The sequence below is a fragment of the Sminthopsis crassicaudata genome, chromosome 6, assembly GCF_048593235.1.
Source record: "Sminthopsis crassicaudata isolate SCR6 chromosome 6, ASM4859323v1, whole genome shotgun sequence".
NCBI classification, from domain to species: Eukaryota; Metazoa; Chordata; class Mammalia; order Dasyuromorphia; family Dasyuridae; genus Sminthopsis; species Sminthopsis crassicaudata.
Genome location: NC_133622.1, coordinates 36,884,401 through 36,900,912, shown reverse-complemented (window position 1 = coordinate 36,900,912; position 16,512 = coordinate 36,884,401). Strand labels below are relative to the sequence as shown.

The following is a 16,512-nucleotide window of genomic DNA, read 5'->3' as shown; positions in this document are numbered from 1 at the left end:
ATAAAAACTTATGATGGTTATTTACTCTAATAAATGGTCTTAGAATAAATGGTTCTAGAAACATTGGTTTTAGGAGGTCCAACTGACTTTCTTTCCAAGTCAGGACCTCCTGGTATCCTTTAATCGTGTGGTTGTTGGAATGATGGGGTTGTCTGAGCCTCACACAACAACCAGAGTCAATCTTATTGGAGCATACGCTGCACACAGACACACTTAAGTCTTCCTTCCTAGCAGGGACTTTCCATTAATTCTTTGACAAGTTGCAGAAATTCTTGACCTCCGTACTTTTGGTCCCTGGTGCCCATTATCAGAGACAGTAGATATTTATCGTCAACGATTTCTAGTGTTTCTTGTGTATTTTGATTTTGTGTTCTAAAGAGATCTGGGCAAGACCAGATCACAAAGATGTGACTAAAGGAAAATTGCAGGCAGCAAAATTATTCAAAGCAGTTCTTTCTCATTGAATCGTATATAAAAAGGAGTTTTATCAAAGAGATGAGACCTCTCTTTCCTCTTATTTACAGGTAATCACAGTTTTCAATAATACTTTGTTCTTCCATATTTTACTTGAATCCTGCTGCTAATGTTTACTAAGAACTTGTTTTTTTTTTTCCTTTCAAGTATTTGGGTTTTAAACTTGCCATATTTTAAAATATGACTTTAACAAGCTGTTCCAAGGACAAATGCTGAAAAATTAAAATATATTCCTGAAATCACATATTAAAGGGAAAATATTATTGGGTTTTTAAGTTTTTTTTAAAAAGGATGACTCTTGTTTATACCTTTACTGCCTTTTTCCCCTTGTCCCTTATCTCTGCTTCTATTTTCAATTACTTATAGTGCTTATGCAAAGACAAATAACCACTTAAAAAGATTGTTGTTGTCTGTTTGCCTGGAACAAAACAACAATAACCAAAACCCAATCTATTACTGTTGATCTGCCACCCATAGTCTTTAGAAAATTACCTAGGATTGAGAGATTGAGTGATTTTACTGAAAATCACAGACATAGTATGTCAGGTCCTCTTCGCTCAAAGGTCTATAGTTGCTTCTCAGAAACTGTACAGAATACTAAAAGATTAGATTAGTAGATATCTTTCAATTTGGGAAGGGTCTACTCTCATTAATAATAGAGAATATTTTTTCCAGATCAGTGTTTGGTTAGAACCATGATTTTTATTACTATCTTTAAGGCTATTTGCTAGCAATATATTCTGAACATAGATTTGTTCTTTTTTACTTCTTTTATCTATACTTATTCTACAGCTAGGAAATATTAATCATCTGGCTCTCTCCAAATAGGCTGCTTATTCAGATACTGCCTAATAATGGTCTTTCTCTCCCTTCCCTTCAGCCTCATATTACACACCACCAGTGTTTAATAACTATTTCTCTCTCCTCCCTTTTACCACTATATATAAAAGGATGATTGATGATTTAAGAAATTATGTTTAATATTACAAATTGAGAACTAGTTTCTAAATAAGAACTAGTGTGCTTAAGCCATTTTACTTTTTGCCGATATTTATGTAATGAAAGATTTACTCTAACGTTTTCTGCAAAGGATGGATCAAATATGTTTTAGAAATGGTTTATTATATTGCTGAAAATGTACTAACTGTAGATTTTATGTCAGTCACATAATTTATTTCTTTTGTCCTCAGTAATAAATTGTCCTCTATTATTTGTTGATGCATAACTGTAGGCATGAATACAATTAAAATAATAGCAATTCATTGCCACAATTTATTTAATCTGAAAACCCATTTGTTAGGGGATTATTTCATGAGGTTTAAAGAATCAAAACATCCGTGAAAAAGGAATAAAGCTCTCCATGTGTCTTTGGTAACTTATTAATTTCCCAAACCATCAGTGCTGGACACTTTTAAATATTGATGGGAAACAGAATCATTTGGGTTAGAAGGCGTCTATGGAAAATTGCACAAAAAGCCTACCACTCCCATTGCAATAGAAGTGGTTTATTATTATTCTAAAATGTCCTAAATCACTTGAATTCTCCGTCTACCCTTTTGCTATGCCCGAATTTGCTTTGGTTCTGTGGTGACAGCCCTAATATTCTCAGGTTAGGAACAGCTACTGACACTAGGATTGTAAATTATAGGATCACAGATTTGCAGCTGGGAAGGGACTTCAGAGGCAATCTAGACTGGCCTCCTCATATTACAGTTTAGGAAACTGAGTCCAAGAAAGGTTAAATGAGGTTGTGACTTCTCAGAGATCACACAAGTAGTAAGTTTAACGGATGGAATACTAGACCGGGAATCAGGAAAACAACAAAAGAATTCAAAATCTGTATTCAGATGCTTACTTGCTGCACGACTCTGGGCAAGCCACTCAACCTGTGCCTTAGTTTCCTGATCTATGTAATGAGACTAATAATCACACCTACCTCCCAAGGTTGTAGTGAAGATAAAATGGTATATTTGTAAATGATCCAATCCTCTGGCATTTTTTCTTTTGCGTTTAGAATAGTGCAGTGATTATGCCTATGTGGTAGCAATCTCTTAAAGAGAATAGTAGGCTAAATAAAACTTCAGGAAGTCCATAGGAAAGGGAATGACAGATATAAGATGAACCAAGTAATCGATTTAACTGAGTATTGGAAATGCAAGAAGCACCTGGTGCTGATAGGATAGTCTAGCTTGTGATCCTAACTATGAAATCACTGTGGAACTTCAGGCAGATTACTTGATTACTACCTCTACCAATTATCCACAAAATGAGGAGATTATGCTTTTCTTGGAAAGCCGTTTAAATCATTATTAAACATGATGCCATGATTTTCCTTTCCTTTCTAACTATTGTGACCCCATTTGGGATTTTCTCGGCAAGGATACTGGTTTGCCATTTCCTTGTTCAGCTCATTTTATAGATGAGAAAACTGAGACGGATAGGGCTAAGTCCAGGATCACACAGGTGGTGAGTGTCTGTGATCAGATTTGAACTCGGGAAGCTGAGCTTTCCTGACTCCAGTTCCGGCACTTTCTCACTATACCACCTCCATACTCATCCTCAACAATCACAGTAAGATATACCTAAGCAGAACAAATAACACATCCAGAAAACCTCTGCCTTATTCTCTTACTGCACCTAAGACTCGGTACATTGGGAAGTCTTCAAAGAGCATCATCATATCATCTGTACAGAAAGATCATGCTCCTTGCTCCTCACTAGATTACTCACTAATGACTTTTCGTGACCATGTTTCATTTTCTCCTCCTGCTCTCTTTATTAATACTGATTTCCCCCCATTTGCTCTGATCCATTTGTACTGAACCATATGGCCCCCCTGTGATCTATGACATATAAATTAGGAATGAGGACTGTCCTTGGGTGAGATCTGGGCCCATGAACTTCCTTAGCACTGTGCTCTAATCTAAAATTCAACATGAAGGAAAATATATGAGCTGAAGAAATGCCAGACTGGGTCATTCACCCACATCCCTTTACTTTGCTTATAATGGTACCAGGAGATGTTCTGTGGAGGAAGATGGTGATGGCTCTGCCATTACTATGGATGGAGCACTTTGTCAGGAAGGCCTGAGTCAAATCTGACCTCAGATATTTATTGGCTTATGTGATCCTAGCCAAGTGATTTAGACTCTGCCTCAGGTTCCTCACCTATAAAATGGGAAAAAATAACAGGAATGACCTCACAGGAGGATATAATGCGATAATATTTGTAAAACACCTGGCAAATATTCGGCTCTTAATAAATGTTCATTTCCTTCATTCCTTCTCTCCATCAACGTCAGAAATTTACTTAGAGGATACTGCTTTACTGCCTGTAGGAAAAAAATTGTTGTCTTGAGACAGCTTTCAAACTTCCTCTCTTTCCCTTGAAGACATGCAGTGAATCTTTGAAATTATGCAGACTCTTTTTGCAGTTCTTTTCTGTTCTACTATTCTCTAGTAGAAAATAGACTTATTGGGCTGGTGAGTTTTTGTACTATTTGGTGGTATAATTAGTGCGTTTTCTTTTGTTTATCCTAAGCCTCTTCTCCTTTGACTTTCAAGAAATCCTCCCCAACAGTTCTAAAATTCTCAGATGGAAGGACAAGTTAGTGTTAGCCCTGGATCATAAGGAAGTGCATTTAAAACTTAGAGATATTAGTAATCGTTCTGATTCCTTTGTAGGTGAGGAAATTGAGGTGCATGCAGGAGGTTAAATACCTGGCCCAATATCACTTAGTACTAAATGTCAGGGATGGGATTCCAGGTTGGCTTCCTCTCAAAACCGGACGCTCTCCTGCCTGCCATGTTGTAATTTTCACTAGGATTATATTCCCTCATACCTTGATTAATATTCCTTTAATATTTTGCCATTCTTCATTATTTTTGGTATCATCTGGACCTCTTCCAGGGTCATTTTCTTCTTGGTAGTAGTATTGAGATTCAAACATTATAGTATCTTAAAGATCTGAGGGTAGAAGAAATCATAGAGGATATTTAATTTTAATTTAAGGCAGCTAAATTGCATAATCCTTAGTAGAGTGCCAGATCTGGAATCAGAAAAACCTGAGTTCAGCTCCAGCCTCAGACACTGGACAAAATCCCTTACCCTTGTTTCCCTCAGTTTCCTCTTCTGTAAAGTGAGCTAGAGAAGAAAATGGCAAACCACTCCAGTATCTTTGCCAAGAAAATCCTAAATGGGGCAGCAAGTTGGAGCAGCAGTGGAGAGAGCACCAGCCCTGAAGTCAGGAGGACGTAGTTCAAATCTGATCTCACACACTTAACACTTCCTGGCTGTGTGATCCTGGGCAAATCACTTAACCCCAGCCTCAGGGGGAAAAAAAATCCTAATGGAGTCAGGGTCAGACATGAAATGACTAAACAACAACAAAAATACCATGCCCTTCCTAAATCTAATCTGATATAAAACTTTTCAATTTGTAAAACAGATAAGTTATTAATAGAACTTTTTTATACTAGAAAGGTTGTTGATTCTTACCAAAATTTCATAGTAGGAATTTACAATACTGAATTTCTGTAAGATGTTTAAAAGATGATTAAGTCATCTTTTATAAATTATAAGAACTTTATATATGATATATGATGCTATATATACATATGCAAATTTATTTTAGACAGTAATAACCAGGACACTTGATTATTCTTTTTGGCCACGAATAGGATACCACCAAAAATTTGGAGGGAGAGGTTAAAGTTCCCTACTTTGTAACCCAGTAATTTTGTGTCTTGTTTTTCTCATGGTTGGAAATACTCATACCATCTATGAGAGTATTATTGGGAGCAAAGTATGTCACTGTAAATTGTAAAGTCTGTGTGTGTGTGTGTGTGTATGTGTGTGTGTGTGTGTGTGTGTGTATATACATGTACATATGTATAGTATATATATATATATATACACACACACACACATTTAAAAATACATGTGTATGGATATATAAGCTATTTTTAGTACGTTAACTAGAGATAAGATTACAATAATTTTCGGTGCTCAATGTGTTGGTGTGTTGGTGACACTTGTTACAGCTGTTAAAGGTTCCTGCCATTGGTGACAGAGATGAGACTAGTGTGAGGAGGAGCCTTATCTCTTGCTAGGTTGTGTTAAGGATTTCCACAACACATCCAATTTATTTTACCCCTCACCACTGTGATGGTCTTACCTTCCTAATAAGGCATTTCCAGTCATCACAACCGGCTCTCACTGTGTGCCAGGGTTTATTTGTAGGTGGAGGCTTGCTTTTTTTGCATGGAAGTATTTAGATGCCAAAATGTTGCTCCTTTGTGTCATCAAAGTGTTGAAAAGCAAATGAGGCCGGCCCATTATAGAAAACTCAATTCCATGGAAAACATGAACAAGTTGTCCCAAGTTTCCCTTGTTGTTTGAAAGATGTACTAGTTATTAATGCTTTAACACTATTTCATATACACTGTTCTAACAATTAGAGTCTCTAAGCCAGGAACTTGTCTTAAGAGAACCATTCAAGAAACATTCTCTGTTTTTCTTTAAAACCTAATTTTAGAATGGAAGGTTTAATGGGATTTTAATGTGCATATTATATTCCCAGGGAAGATCACCCCAAAATTTAGAAAAACAGGCGCCTTTAGCAAATTTCCTTTCAAGATTATTGAATTTCTTTAAAAATGAGTTTAGGATCCATGAGAGTTATAGGAGTACCAGAATTCTGACTTTTTCCAGAAAGAAGGAGACTGGGGGGATGGTCATTGACATATCTGATTGAGTAAGGACACATACACTAACCATTTTAGGGGCTTGTAGATTCAGAAGGAGAAGGGGGATTTGAAAAATCAGGTCTAGCCCAGTGGAACAAATTCAGGGTTGAGTGATACAGTGTTTCAAAAATATTTTTCCCACTTTAACCTTACTTGTTTTTACTTCATTTTATATTATTGTCTGAAATTCCATCAACTAGAGATTCATTTAAACAAACTGACATCCTTTAAACAATTTAAAAACCTCTAGGGAAGGTTTGGGGGATATGGGTTGCTCAACCTGGTTTTTCAAGAATGAACTAGCCATGGAAACACTTAAACTCCATGGTGATCTGATTAAAGCAGAAATAGGACTTTTTTGTGTGTGTGTGTGGGGAGGGCCGGAGGTGCAGATCATGGTTGGAAGGAATCTTCTTCAGGCTATTGTGCCTTCCAAAGCTTTCGGGTAGATTTACTACTATCCCAATCCTTGGACTGGATGTGATTGAAAAAGCTTAAGTCCCTCTTTCTGTTAATCTGTTTCTTATCTCTAGAGTGGTCCTTAAGGACTCTGTGTGTCCAGGTCATTGCTTGTTTCTAGGCTACACCTCTCCTTGGCCATAACATGTGTCAGACATCTGAAGGGCTTTTTCTTCCTTTATAAAATGAGTTCCCTGGAGAAGTACAACCACAGCAGAGATCTCTCTGTGTGGGTGAAAAATGGTCCAGAGAACCCACGTGTCTGCCTGCTGCTCATTCCCAGGCTTCCTTTCTGTCTGCTGCCTTTCTTGCCACCTTTCTGTCTGGCTTGGAGGAGCAATATTTCTCTGGGAAACTCCTTGGCTCTGAGCTTGAGCAGCTTGTGATCAAGGTGCTCCCCCAGGCAGAGGAAAAATAGAAGGCGGCTCCTCTCTCCCCACCCACAGATGTCTGTGCAATGGAGCAACATTTCAGTTGGCTTGTTCAAGTTCAAGTTTTGAATCTGGTTGATACATGGGTCTCAGTTCTTGTTAAGAAAAAGCTAATCCCCAATTTATCAGAAATGAATGGGAAAAGCAAAGAGTGGTGATTTGGGTGATGTAATCTTCCTGCTGCCAAGAACTCAATCGAAATTATCTGTCTAATTGCTGAATAGCAGTTAGGTATTTATTTTGTATAGGGGGAGCCTTCAGTGGTTAGAGTCTGGATCAGTTTATGTGTAATATCTTGGGACAGAAATGTTCCCTATCCTTTGGCTAATCCCTGGAAATAGCAAGCCCCACTGGCTATGTCTACATTACAGAATTAACCTAAATATTTACATGTGGAGATAATTATGTAGCTGATTTGGTCAAATCTTTATACCTCATCTGAAAATTTAATTGCCTTAGGAAGATTCCAGAAATATTTTCATGCCAAAAGGATGTATGAATTTCCAAGTCAGCCTTTGACAATCTATGATTTTTCCTTATGGAGCTGATGAGGGTGGCCAAAAGAATGACATACATTTGTACATAAAGGCTCTGTACCAAGAGAGCCCAATATCGCCTCAACACTTCTGCTCAGGAGGGTGGATGTGCTTTATCACCAGGTGGATGTGCTTTATCACCAGGTGGATGTGAGACTGCCAGTCTTTACCAGCTCTGAGGATGCACAAAAAGCTCTTTGGCTCCTCTGCAACTCTAGGAAAGAGATCAATATTTCTGCTTGGTATTTAGACCCCTTAAAATGTGGGTTTAACTTAGCTTCCTGGATATTGTGCATTACTTCTTTTATTGTTTCCATTAACACTTTGGAAACCAACTTTATAATTCTTTTTTTTAATTAATTTATTTTTAAAATAGTTTTTATTTACCAGATATATGCATGGGTAATTTTACAACATTGACAACTGCCAAACCCTTTGCCCCAATTTTTCCCCTCCTTCCCCCCCTCCCCAGATGGCAGGTTGACCAATACATGTTCAATATGTTAAAGTATAAACTAAATATAATATATGTATACATGTCCAAACAACCAACTTTATAATTCAAGTGAAACTGTTTTCTCCAGTATTATCAGGGATCTCTAATTTGAAATCTGATCTTTTATCAGTCCTCCTCTCTCCTAGCTTATTGGAAACACTGGACACTGCCCACCCCTTCTGGCATCTCTCTTTTCTCTGATTTTTATAACACTATTCTCTCCCAATTCTTCTCCTGTTTGTTTAGTGTTCTGACGTTCGTATCTTTTTGACCCCTAATTTGAGACTTAGTCCTGGTTCCCTGCTCCCAACTGCCAATTCCTCCCTTGATAAGCTACCTCCTCTTTATGTATCCTCTCACTTAATGGCCTTTTCAAAAGCTAGGGACTGGTTGAATTATCATCTGTATGTGGATAATACCTAATTCTATGTTCCTAGCTTTAATCTTGCACTTAAATTCCAGCTTTTTGATAAACATCTCAAACTCAACATGCTCAAAATAGAACCATCGCTTCCTTTCCCCCTCCTACCCATCTACCAACACAGCCTTTTTCTGGATTTCCCTATTTTTATTGAAGGAAACACCATATTTCCCATTTCCCAGGTTTGCAAATTTGATGCTACTCTAAATTATCCATACTTTCTCTCTTTAAAGATCCAGCGAGTTGCCAAATCTTGCCCTTTCTATTTCCACAGTATCTTTTGTCCTTTTCCCTATTTAACACTTTATTGAGTTCAGACCATTACTGCCTCTCATTTGGACTCTTATAATATCACGTCTCCTTATTGGATTCACTGACTGGAGCCCCTTCCTACTCCTATCTGCTTTCCCACAGTTGCCAAAGTGAAAATCACTGTCCTAAAGGACAGGGCTGAAGACGTCACTTTTCTACTCAAATTCCAGGAGTGGTTCTTTGCTTCCAAGGCCACAATGTAAACTCTTCTGTTTGGATCTTTAAAGCCCTCCACAATGTGGTTCCAATTGACTTTCCTGGCCTCCTTACTTGTTTTTCTCCTCCCCACCTTGCAGGGTTATTGTGAGGATTAAATGGATATTTGTGAAGTGTTTGGTACACAGCAGGCATTTAATAAATGCCCTTTCCCTTTCCTCTTCCCTTTTCCACATTCTACGGTCTGCTGAAATTGTTATTCCTCCCGTGGAACACACTCCCTCCAGTCTTCTTGCTTCCATCTTGCTCATATCATCCTTCCTTCTGCCTCAATGAAGCCCTTACTTCTCTTCAGCTCAAGCACCATCCCTTTGTAAAGTTTTTCCAAATCTATCCAATACTAATTTTCTTCCTCTAAATTATCAACTATTGTGTCTTTGTTCTGTGTTAATCTGTATTTCCTCTTCTGTGTACATTATTTCCCCTGATAAAATGTAGCTGCTTTACTGAAGGAACAGTTTCATTTCTATGCATGTGTCTAGTGTTTAACACACAATGTTCAGCATATAGTAAGTGCTTAATAAATGCTTATTTGACTGATAGGTAGTAATTCATTGTCTCAGCGAGTGTTAAGCAAAAACTGGATGGTCACTTCTCTGTCATTTTTTTTTTGGGAGGGGATTCACTTAGGTAGAGGGTTTAACTAGGCAGTTCCTGCTATCCTTTCCAATTCAAAGATTCTTTCATTTTAATGATGCTTTCTTATAGCAATATTGTGACTATCTTCATTTATTACTGTGAATTTTTTCCCCTTGTCATTTAAAAGTTATTTCACATGAACATTATAAGTGAATTATATGCTTTCTTAGGACAGGACATTTTTGCAAGTTATGAGCTAAGGCATCTGGTGTGAGCTTGTATTTATTTTTGTTCAGATATGTATTCAGAAATGTATTTTGGAAAAAATATTAAATTTCAAAAATATTTCTTTTCTTCTAGCCATGGACTCCTGCCTTGTAGGTCTTTTTGTGAAATTGCAAAAGAAGGCTGTGAACCGGTTCTGGGAATGGTGAATTTTTCCTGGCCTGAATTTCTCAAATGCTCCCAGTTTAGTGACCACAGCAATAGTGACATCAGGAGGGTCTGCTTCTTCCCGCCGCAGGAACCAGAAGAAGAATGTAGGTTTCTGTGTTTTATTTCTCTTCAATCTAAAAAGTTCAGGGAGCTCTGTCACAGAATATTATCCCCTCCAAAGCCCAGGGTGGAGAACCAGAGGGATGCCAGATGTTAGCTGGGAAAGTTAAACCTCAGAGATGCCCCTCCCCCTCCTGTTCTCCCATCTCCTTTTTCTTTCTTCCCCCTCTTCTCTCCCCCCTCCCCACTCCTTTAAACTTCTAATTTTGTTTTTTAATCATCTATCATTTGGAGAACTCAGCTTGATGGCACAGGGCTAAAAGTATGTACAACGAACAAGAAAACAGATGAAAATTAGAATTAAACAATCTGTAACCTTCAATGATTCTTTGAGAAGTCTCCAAAAGTTACTATACAAGCAAGAAAGTTTTCCAAATCAAAACTTTAGCATTAAAGAATACAGAGCTTTTCTGACCTACATTGGGCTAAGTTCCAGTGCATATTTGTGATTTGTTTTTTAGTCTTTCTGGAAACGATAAAGAATTTCTGTTAAGATAGTGCGCTGGATATGGGTTTGATAGATGGTTCCAGATGGAGTATTTCTCTCGAATTTAAAGAATATGTTTTTGATTCTTGTTTGATGGGCATAGTGCTAAGTATCAGACAAACATATTATCTTATTTGGTTCATTGGTAAGGATTGATTCCTCTGGAATTGTGGTTTCTTTCTTTTTTTTTTTTTTTCCAGGGGTTGGTGGGGAAAAAAGGGATGGTGGACAATGGGTAAAATTGAAGCCAAGAGCCCTGAATTCAGATCCTGCTCTGGCATTCCCTTAACCGTGTGATCTTGTATAAATTACTCTTATATCCTTGATACCCACTTTCCTTATTGGTAAAATAAAGGCAATAAAATGTATTATACTTTTTATATAGGTTTATTGTGCTTTGCAAATGTAAGGTCTTAATTACTATTTGCATTATAGCTTAAAATGACAGTATAATTTCTAGTTTATGTCCATATACATTTACTTAATTATATTAATGTGTTAATATTAAAAAGTGTGCTACTAATTTTTGTAGTATATAAGAGTCTTACTATCATTTTGATTTTGGGAATCATGCTGTGGAATGACTGTATAAATAAAATCAACAAAATCTTCTTGGTCTTTCCGTAATTACACCTCTTTTGGCAGGATAAAAAAAAATAGCCCAGCTCGTAATTCCCAGAAGATACTGGAGCACGGAAGTTTCTGTATAAATCATTAAATTAAACAAATATGTTAAATGCCTATTATTTGTAAGATTCTCTACTCTGTGCTAAAGATGTAAAGATTGAAAATCACACTGTTCCTGCCCTCCAGGAACTTGCAATCTAATGATTTCTATAATGTATATTATAATCTCCTTTACAAAGTTGTAAACTCCTTGAATAAGGACACAGCACTTAGCAAAGTGCCCTGAGCATAGAAAATGTGTTTATAAATGTTGAATCAAAGGATGTGAAGGAAATGAAAGTGTCATACATGCAGAATAAAATAGAACTGTTATCTGGTAAAATCAATGTAGACAACCACTTAGTATTAAAACAATAGCATTTTATTTCCCTCATTTATTTTTGAAAAAATTATCCAGATTCTAAAAAAACTTCCAAGTTTATCTACTTCAGTTTTTAAATGGTAAGTCAATGCTATTTATTGAATACTTATTATATACCTAGCACTGTTCTAGGCACTATTAGAGCCTTATAAAAAAAATCACTGAATGGAAGAAGCAGAAATCACTACAATTAATAGACTGAATGAAGTCATTTACTTGATGATCATCCTTGAAAGCTGATTTTCTTCTCTCTCTCTTACTCCCATGGATAAAATAGTTTACTTTAGGAAAATAAAATATAATAATTTAATTCTCTATGGGATGCTGTTGATCACTAACCTTATGTTATTTATTCAAGAATAGATTATGGGTAAAGCATGTCTCACTCAAGGGGCTGTGTTCTTCACTCAGCACTAGGGGACTCTTGCTTGGGTGGGAAGAGAAGGAAATTTTCTGTGATCTCAGAGAGCAAATGTTTCTGTCCTCCATTTGTGGTAGTGGTTGTCTCATTAGATTAGTATTGTGATCTGTGGGGAAATTTATCATCTATCTGTTTAATATCTTATAGCTTGACTTCTTTCCCATCATGCTCCTTAGGTGATGGATTTCAATGAAATTCATAGTAGAATTGCCCATCTAGGTTTTTTGACTATGTATGATGTTGTACTCATCACCATTGAATCAAAATGTATTAAAGTATTTTTAATCCCCAAATGTTATGTAGACTATCTACTCACAACTTCTCTCAGACCTAAGTAGCGCAAAAATTATTCCTAGACACAACTAAGTGCTGCAATGGCTAGAGCACTGGACTTGGAATCAGGAAGACTCATCTTCATGAATTTAATCCAACCTCAGACACTTACTAGCTATTGTGAATCTGGGCAAGTCACTTAATCCTGTTTGCCTTAGTTCTTCATCTGTAAGAATGAGCTGGAGAAGGAAATGAGATTCCATATCTTTGTCAAGAAAACCTCAAATGTGATCGTGAAGAGTTGGGAATGATTGTAACAGCTAAATTATAGCAACAGCAGCAGCAGCAGACACTGTTCAGATGTTTATACTCAAAAGCTCAATGGGAACACCAAGGATCCTCAAGGTTGGAATTACCTCTCATACTTAATATTTTTAAGCATTTCTCTTCTGCTTTTCCATTCACAACCTCCTGAAGGGTCCAAGTCAAATCAATTGGGGAATTTGGGGACTGAGGCTGGCTCTGATTGCTGCAGCTTTTCCATTCAAAATTCTGCCACTGGCAGCAACTTTTCTCTGCTCTCAGTATGACTGGCTCTTTCATTGGCCTCTGTGGGGCTCTGATTAATCCTAGTTGCCTATTCATTTCTGAGTGAACCAGTGGAATGGAGCCAAGGACAGGCCAGGTAAAGACAATTCTCCAGACTCGGCTTTCCTCCCTCCTTTGGAATCACTGCTCTCTCCTGCTTCATGCTGATCCACATGGCTTGCAATTTCCAGGGTTAGTTTAGAGGTTGACCTAGAATTCAGATTTTTAAATTGCTTATTCCAGCCTCTTTCCACCACACAATAGTCATGAGAGCTTGGGTCAAGCCAATATTGGATCAGTAATATTATACTGCTACTCTATGTTTATGTAGTGTTTGTCTCTAGAGAACTTGAACCATTTTACAAACTGAATTCAGACAAGACCTATAATGTGGAACAGCTGTTATTGCCAATGTTGAAGTTAGAAAACTTTGACTAAAATTTCACCTAGTATTCTTTGTGCCAGTCAAAGCTCTGAGATTTATTTATATTATAGAGAGGCTCTTAGCTATCGTTTCTGTCCTATATTGACATTAGGAACTGCAAAGAAAATCTAATGATATGATGATAATGTTGTGGGAATTCTGTTTCAAAGATTTTAAAATAAATATTTGTATGCATTTTCATATAGTTGAATTGTGAGAACTCAGGGTTCTGAAGGTCAAGTTTCATCAATCATTCTAGACTATATAACTAACCTTGACCTCTATCTCATCTGCATTCACACAAGGGAGGCAGCACTTAAATCGTATTTCTATAGGTCTGAAGAACAGCTCCCCAGTCGTGAGGGAACTGATTATTTTTCTCTCTTTCCTTTCCTTCCCTTCTCAAGTATTTTGTTTGTTTTGTCTAGTGCTGGATCCTGGTAGTAACCTCTTAACAAACTCTTAATGCCCTGACAATTTAATTTTTTTATGAGACAAATGTGTCTCTGTGAAAAATTGATGGTTGCTTTATTGCAGGAGAAAGTGCAAGAACATTTCTTTAAAGCATTATCATTAGACCTAAAAAAATATAGATAGCATTATGGAGAAGTCGATGACAATTGGATGTAAACTTTCTATTTTAGTGGTCAATCTTATCAAAAGAAATTGTCCCCAAATGTCAAATCCTACTACAATTATAACTTGACTTCATGATACCTCCTCCTATCTTTCCACATAGGTACTGTCCCATCTTTCTTTATAATACAGTTAGATGTAATAGTGGAGTTGAATGTAGGTGTAGCAATCCTTCTGGGGCTCCTTCTTCAACTTGAACTTGAACTCAAGGGCAGGTCTCTAGAAAGAAGAAAATTACTTCTCCCCACTAGGGTTCTAGGGGTAACTCTTGAGGACCTGTGTTTTCTGGTACTGGCCCCTATTAATATGCTTCCCATTTATTATCAACTAGACTTAATTATATTTTAGAAAGAGTAATTACTAAGCAGTTATAGCAAGGACAGTCTTTATAGAAACATCCTTCCCAAATTCTGGACACAATCTCTCTGGTTTTTGGGCTATGTTCACAATATCATCACCTGATTAAATGGAAGTGAGAAAAGGAGAGAGAATAAGCCTCTGACATTCTCTCTCTCTTAAAGTAACTCTTTGCTTTAGGAAGATGTCTTTCACTGCTGAATTCTACAACAAATGGATTTGTTTACTGCTCAAATGGATGCTTTTGAACTGGTTTTCTTTCTGGATTATACATAGGAACAAAGTAATTCTTTCAGTCGATCACAAGATATTTCCGTTATGACATAATTTTCTTTCATCTAATGATCCAAAGCTCCTATAATCCTTTACCATTGATGGAAGATTTATGTATTTTTTCTTTGAGCTGGTGATTGATTCAATTTAGAAGATTGGGTCATCTTTGATTAATTGGGGATGGGAGTGACTCTACCCACTTACGTAGGGAAGAAGGTTTTAAAAATTTTACTAATAACTTTTTTTTTTCCTAACTAATGGTTCCCATTAGACACTCTCTCGCCCCATAAGAATCTTTCCTTGTCACAAAATAAAAATGTTAGGCAAAACTGATTCAGCACTATATATGACAGCCTATGTGTATGCAATATTTGGAATAAATTCTGCTTCTTTACTAAATGTAGAGAAATGAGAGGAAGGTACATTTATATCATTTTCTCTCTGTAACAGCTTGGTCATTATTGTAACCATTGCTTGTATCCTTTTTCTTGATTCCACTTTCTTTACTTGGTATGTCTTTTCATGTTTCCTGGAATTTCTCATAAGGAAGCATATAAACTTTAATGAAAAATTTCTTTTATACTTGAATTTTACTTGTGTCCAGCTGAGCCTTTAATTCTATTCTTTGATGATTAAAAATGGATTATACTATTCATGCTGTTTTTATTTGCTCAGCAACTAATTTTGGTCCATAAATTGAAAAGAATTTTCATCTTCTTTTTAGTCTTAATATTTCATTTTAAATCATTAGCCTTATTCTGAATTCGCTATTCTGCAAATTTAGGAAAATAGTAGGGAGCCATAATGAACTAATGTTAAAAAAGGTTTCTGATTGAGCAAGAACAGTACATGTTTCCTCATCATTAAATCACTCTATAGAGCACATGGAATTAGTTTCCCCTTGAGTAAAGACTTTGACTTGAGGTGACATTTTATTTTCCTGAAACAGAGAGGATGCTTCCCCTCCTACAGTTTAAAATTTTGACAGTACTTGTTTAGTTGCCTCCCTAAACATTAGTGCTCAGACCGGTGCTGGAATTGACTTAATACTATGGTCATAGATATCAACTGTAGCCCTATGATCTCCATTTTACCAGTGATATCTTTATAATGTTTCCATGATATAACTTATTCTGCAACTTAATAGAAACAATTGCCCAGTGCTTTACACAAAGAAAGATTTGAATTTAAAGGTATCTCTATTAGTTATTTTCTTTGAATTTTAAACATTACCCAAGATACATTTGCTTCTTTATCTCTTTGTGTTAAACTAGAATCATCTTCAAAAAAAAAAAGAAGAAAGAAAAAGAAAACTTCTCTATAGCTATAGGTATAGAATGGTGAGCCTGCCCTCTTCTCAAGCCAAATGCCTACTGAATACTTGCCCAGATGTGGTATCCATATTCTCTCCTACATAGTAACCAACCATCCACCTCTCTGCCCTGTGTGAAGTGGATGAGAAAATTAAATGGACTGCCAAAAATCTAACCAGGGCTGGGAAAATAATGCAAACTAAATTTTCTGTTGAAATAAAAATATTTTCTATTAATCCATTAATGCATTAGTGTCACTAGTTCAAAGAGCAATATATCCAACACTTCCTGGGTCTTAATTATCCATCAAGCATTTAGCAACTGGCTATTTTATATTTAGTTATAGAACACAAAGCAAATACAAGACTTGGAGGCTTACAGTTTTATTGTAGCAAAAAAGCAAAAAACCACCAGACTTGTGTGAGGCCATTTGCAAAATGATGTAACAAATATAAGTAGTATTAT

General features: G+C 36.5%; 1 protein-coding gene across 1 annotated transcript in view; it reads left to right on the top strand.

Moving 5' to 3' along the window:
• The window catches only part of CORIN (corin, serine peptidase), a 182,369-nt gene that overhangs the window by 77,508 nt on the left and 88,349 nt on the right, over positions 1-16,512 (top strand). The window contains 1 exon segment of the mRNA XM_074274153.1: positions 10,033-10,211. Within this exon segment, the coding sequence (XP_074130254.1) occupies positions 10,033-10,211 (179 nt within the window).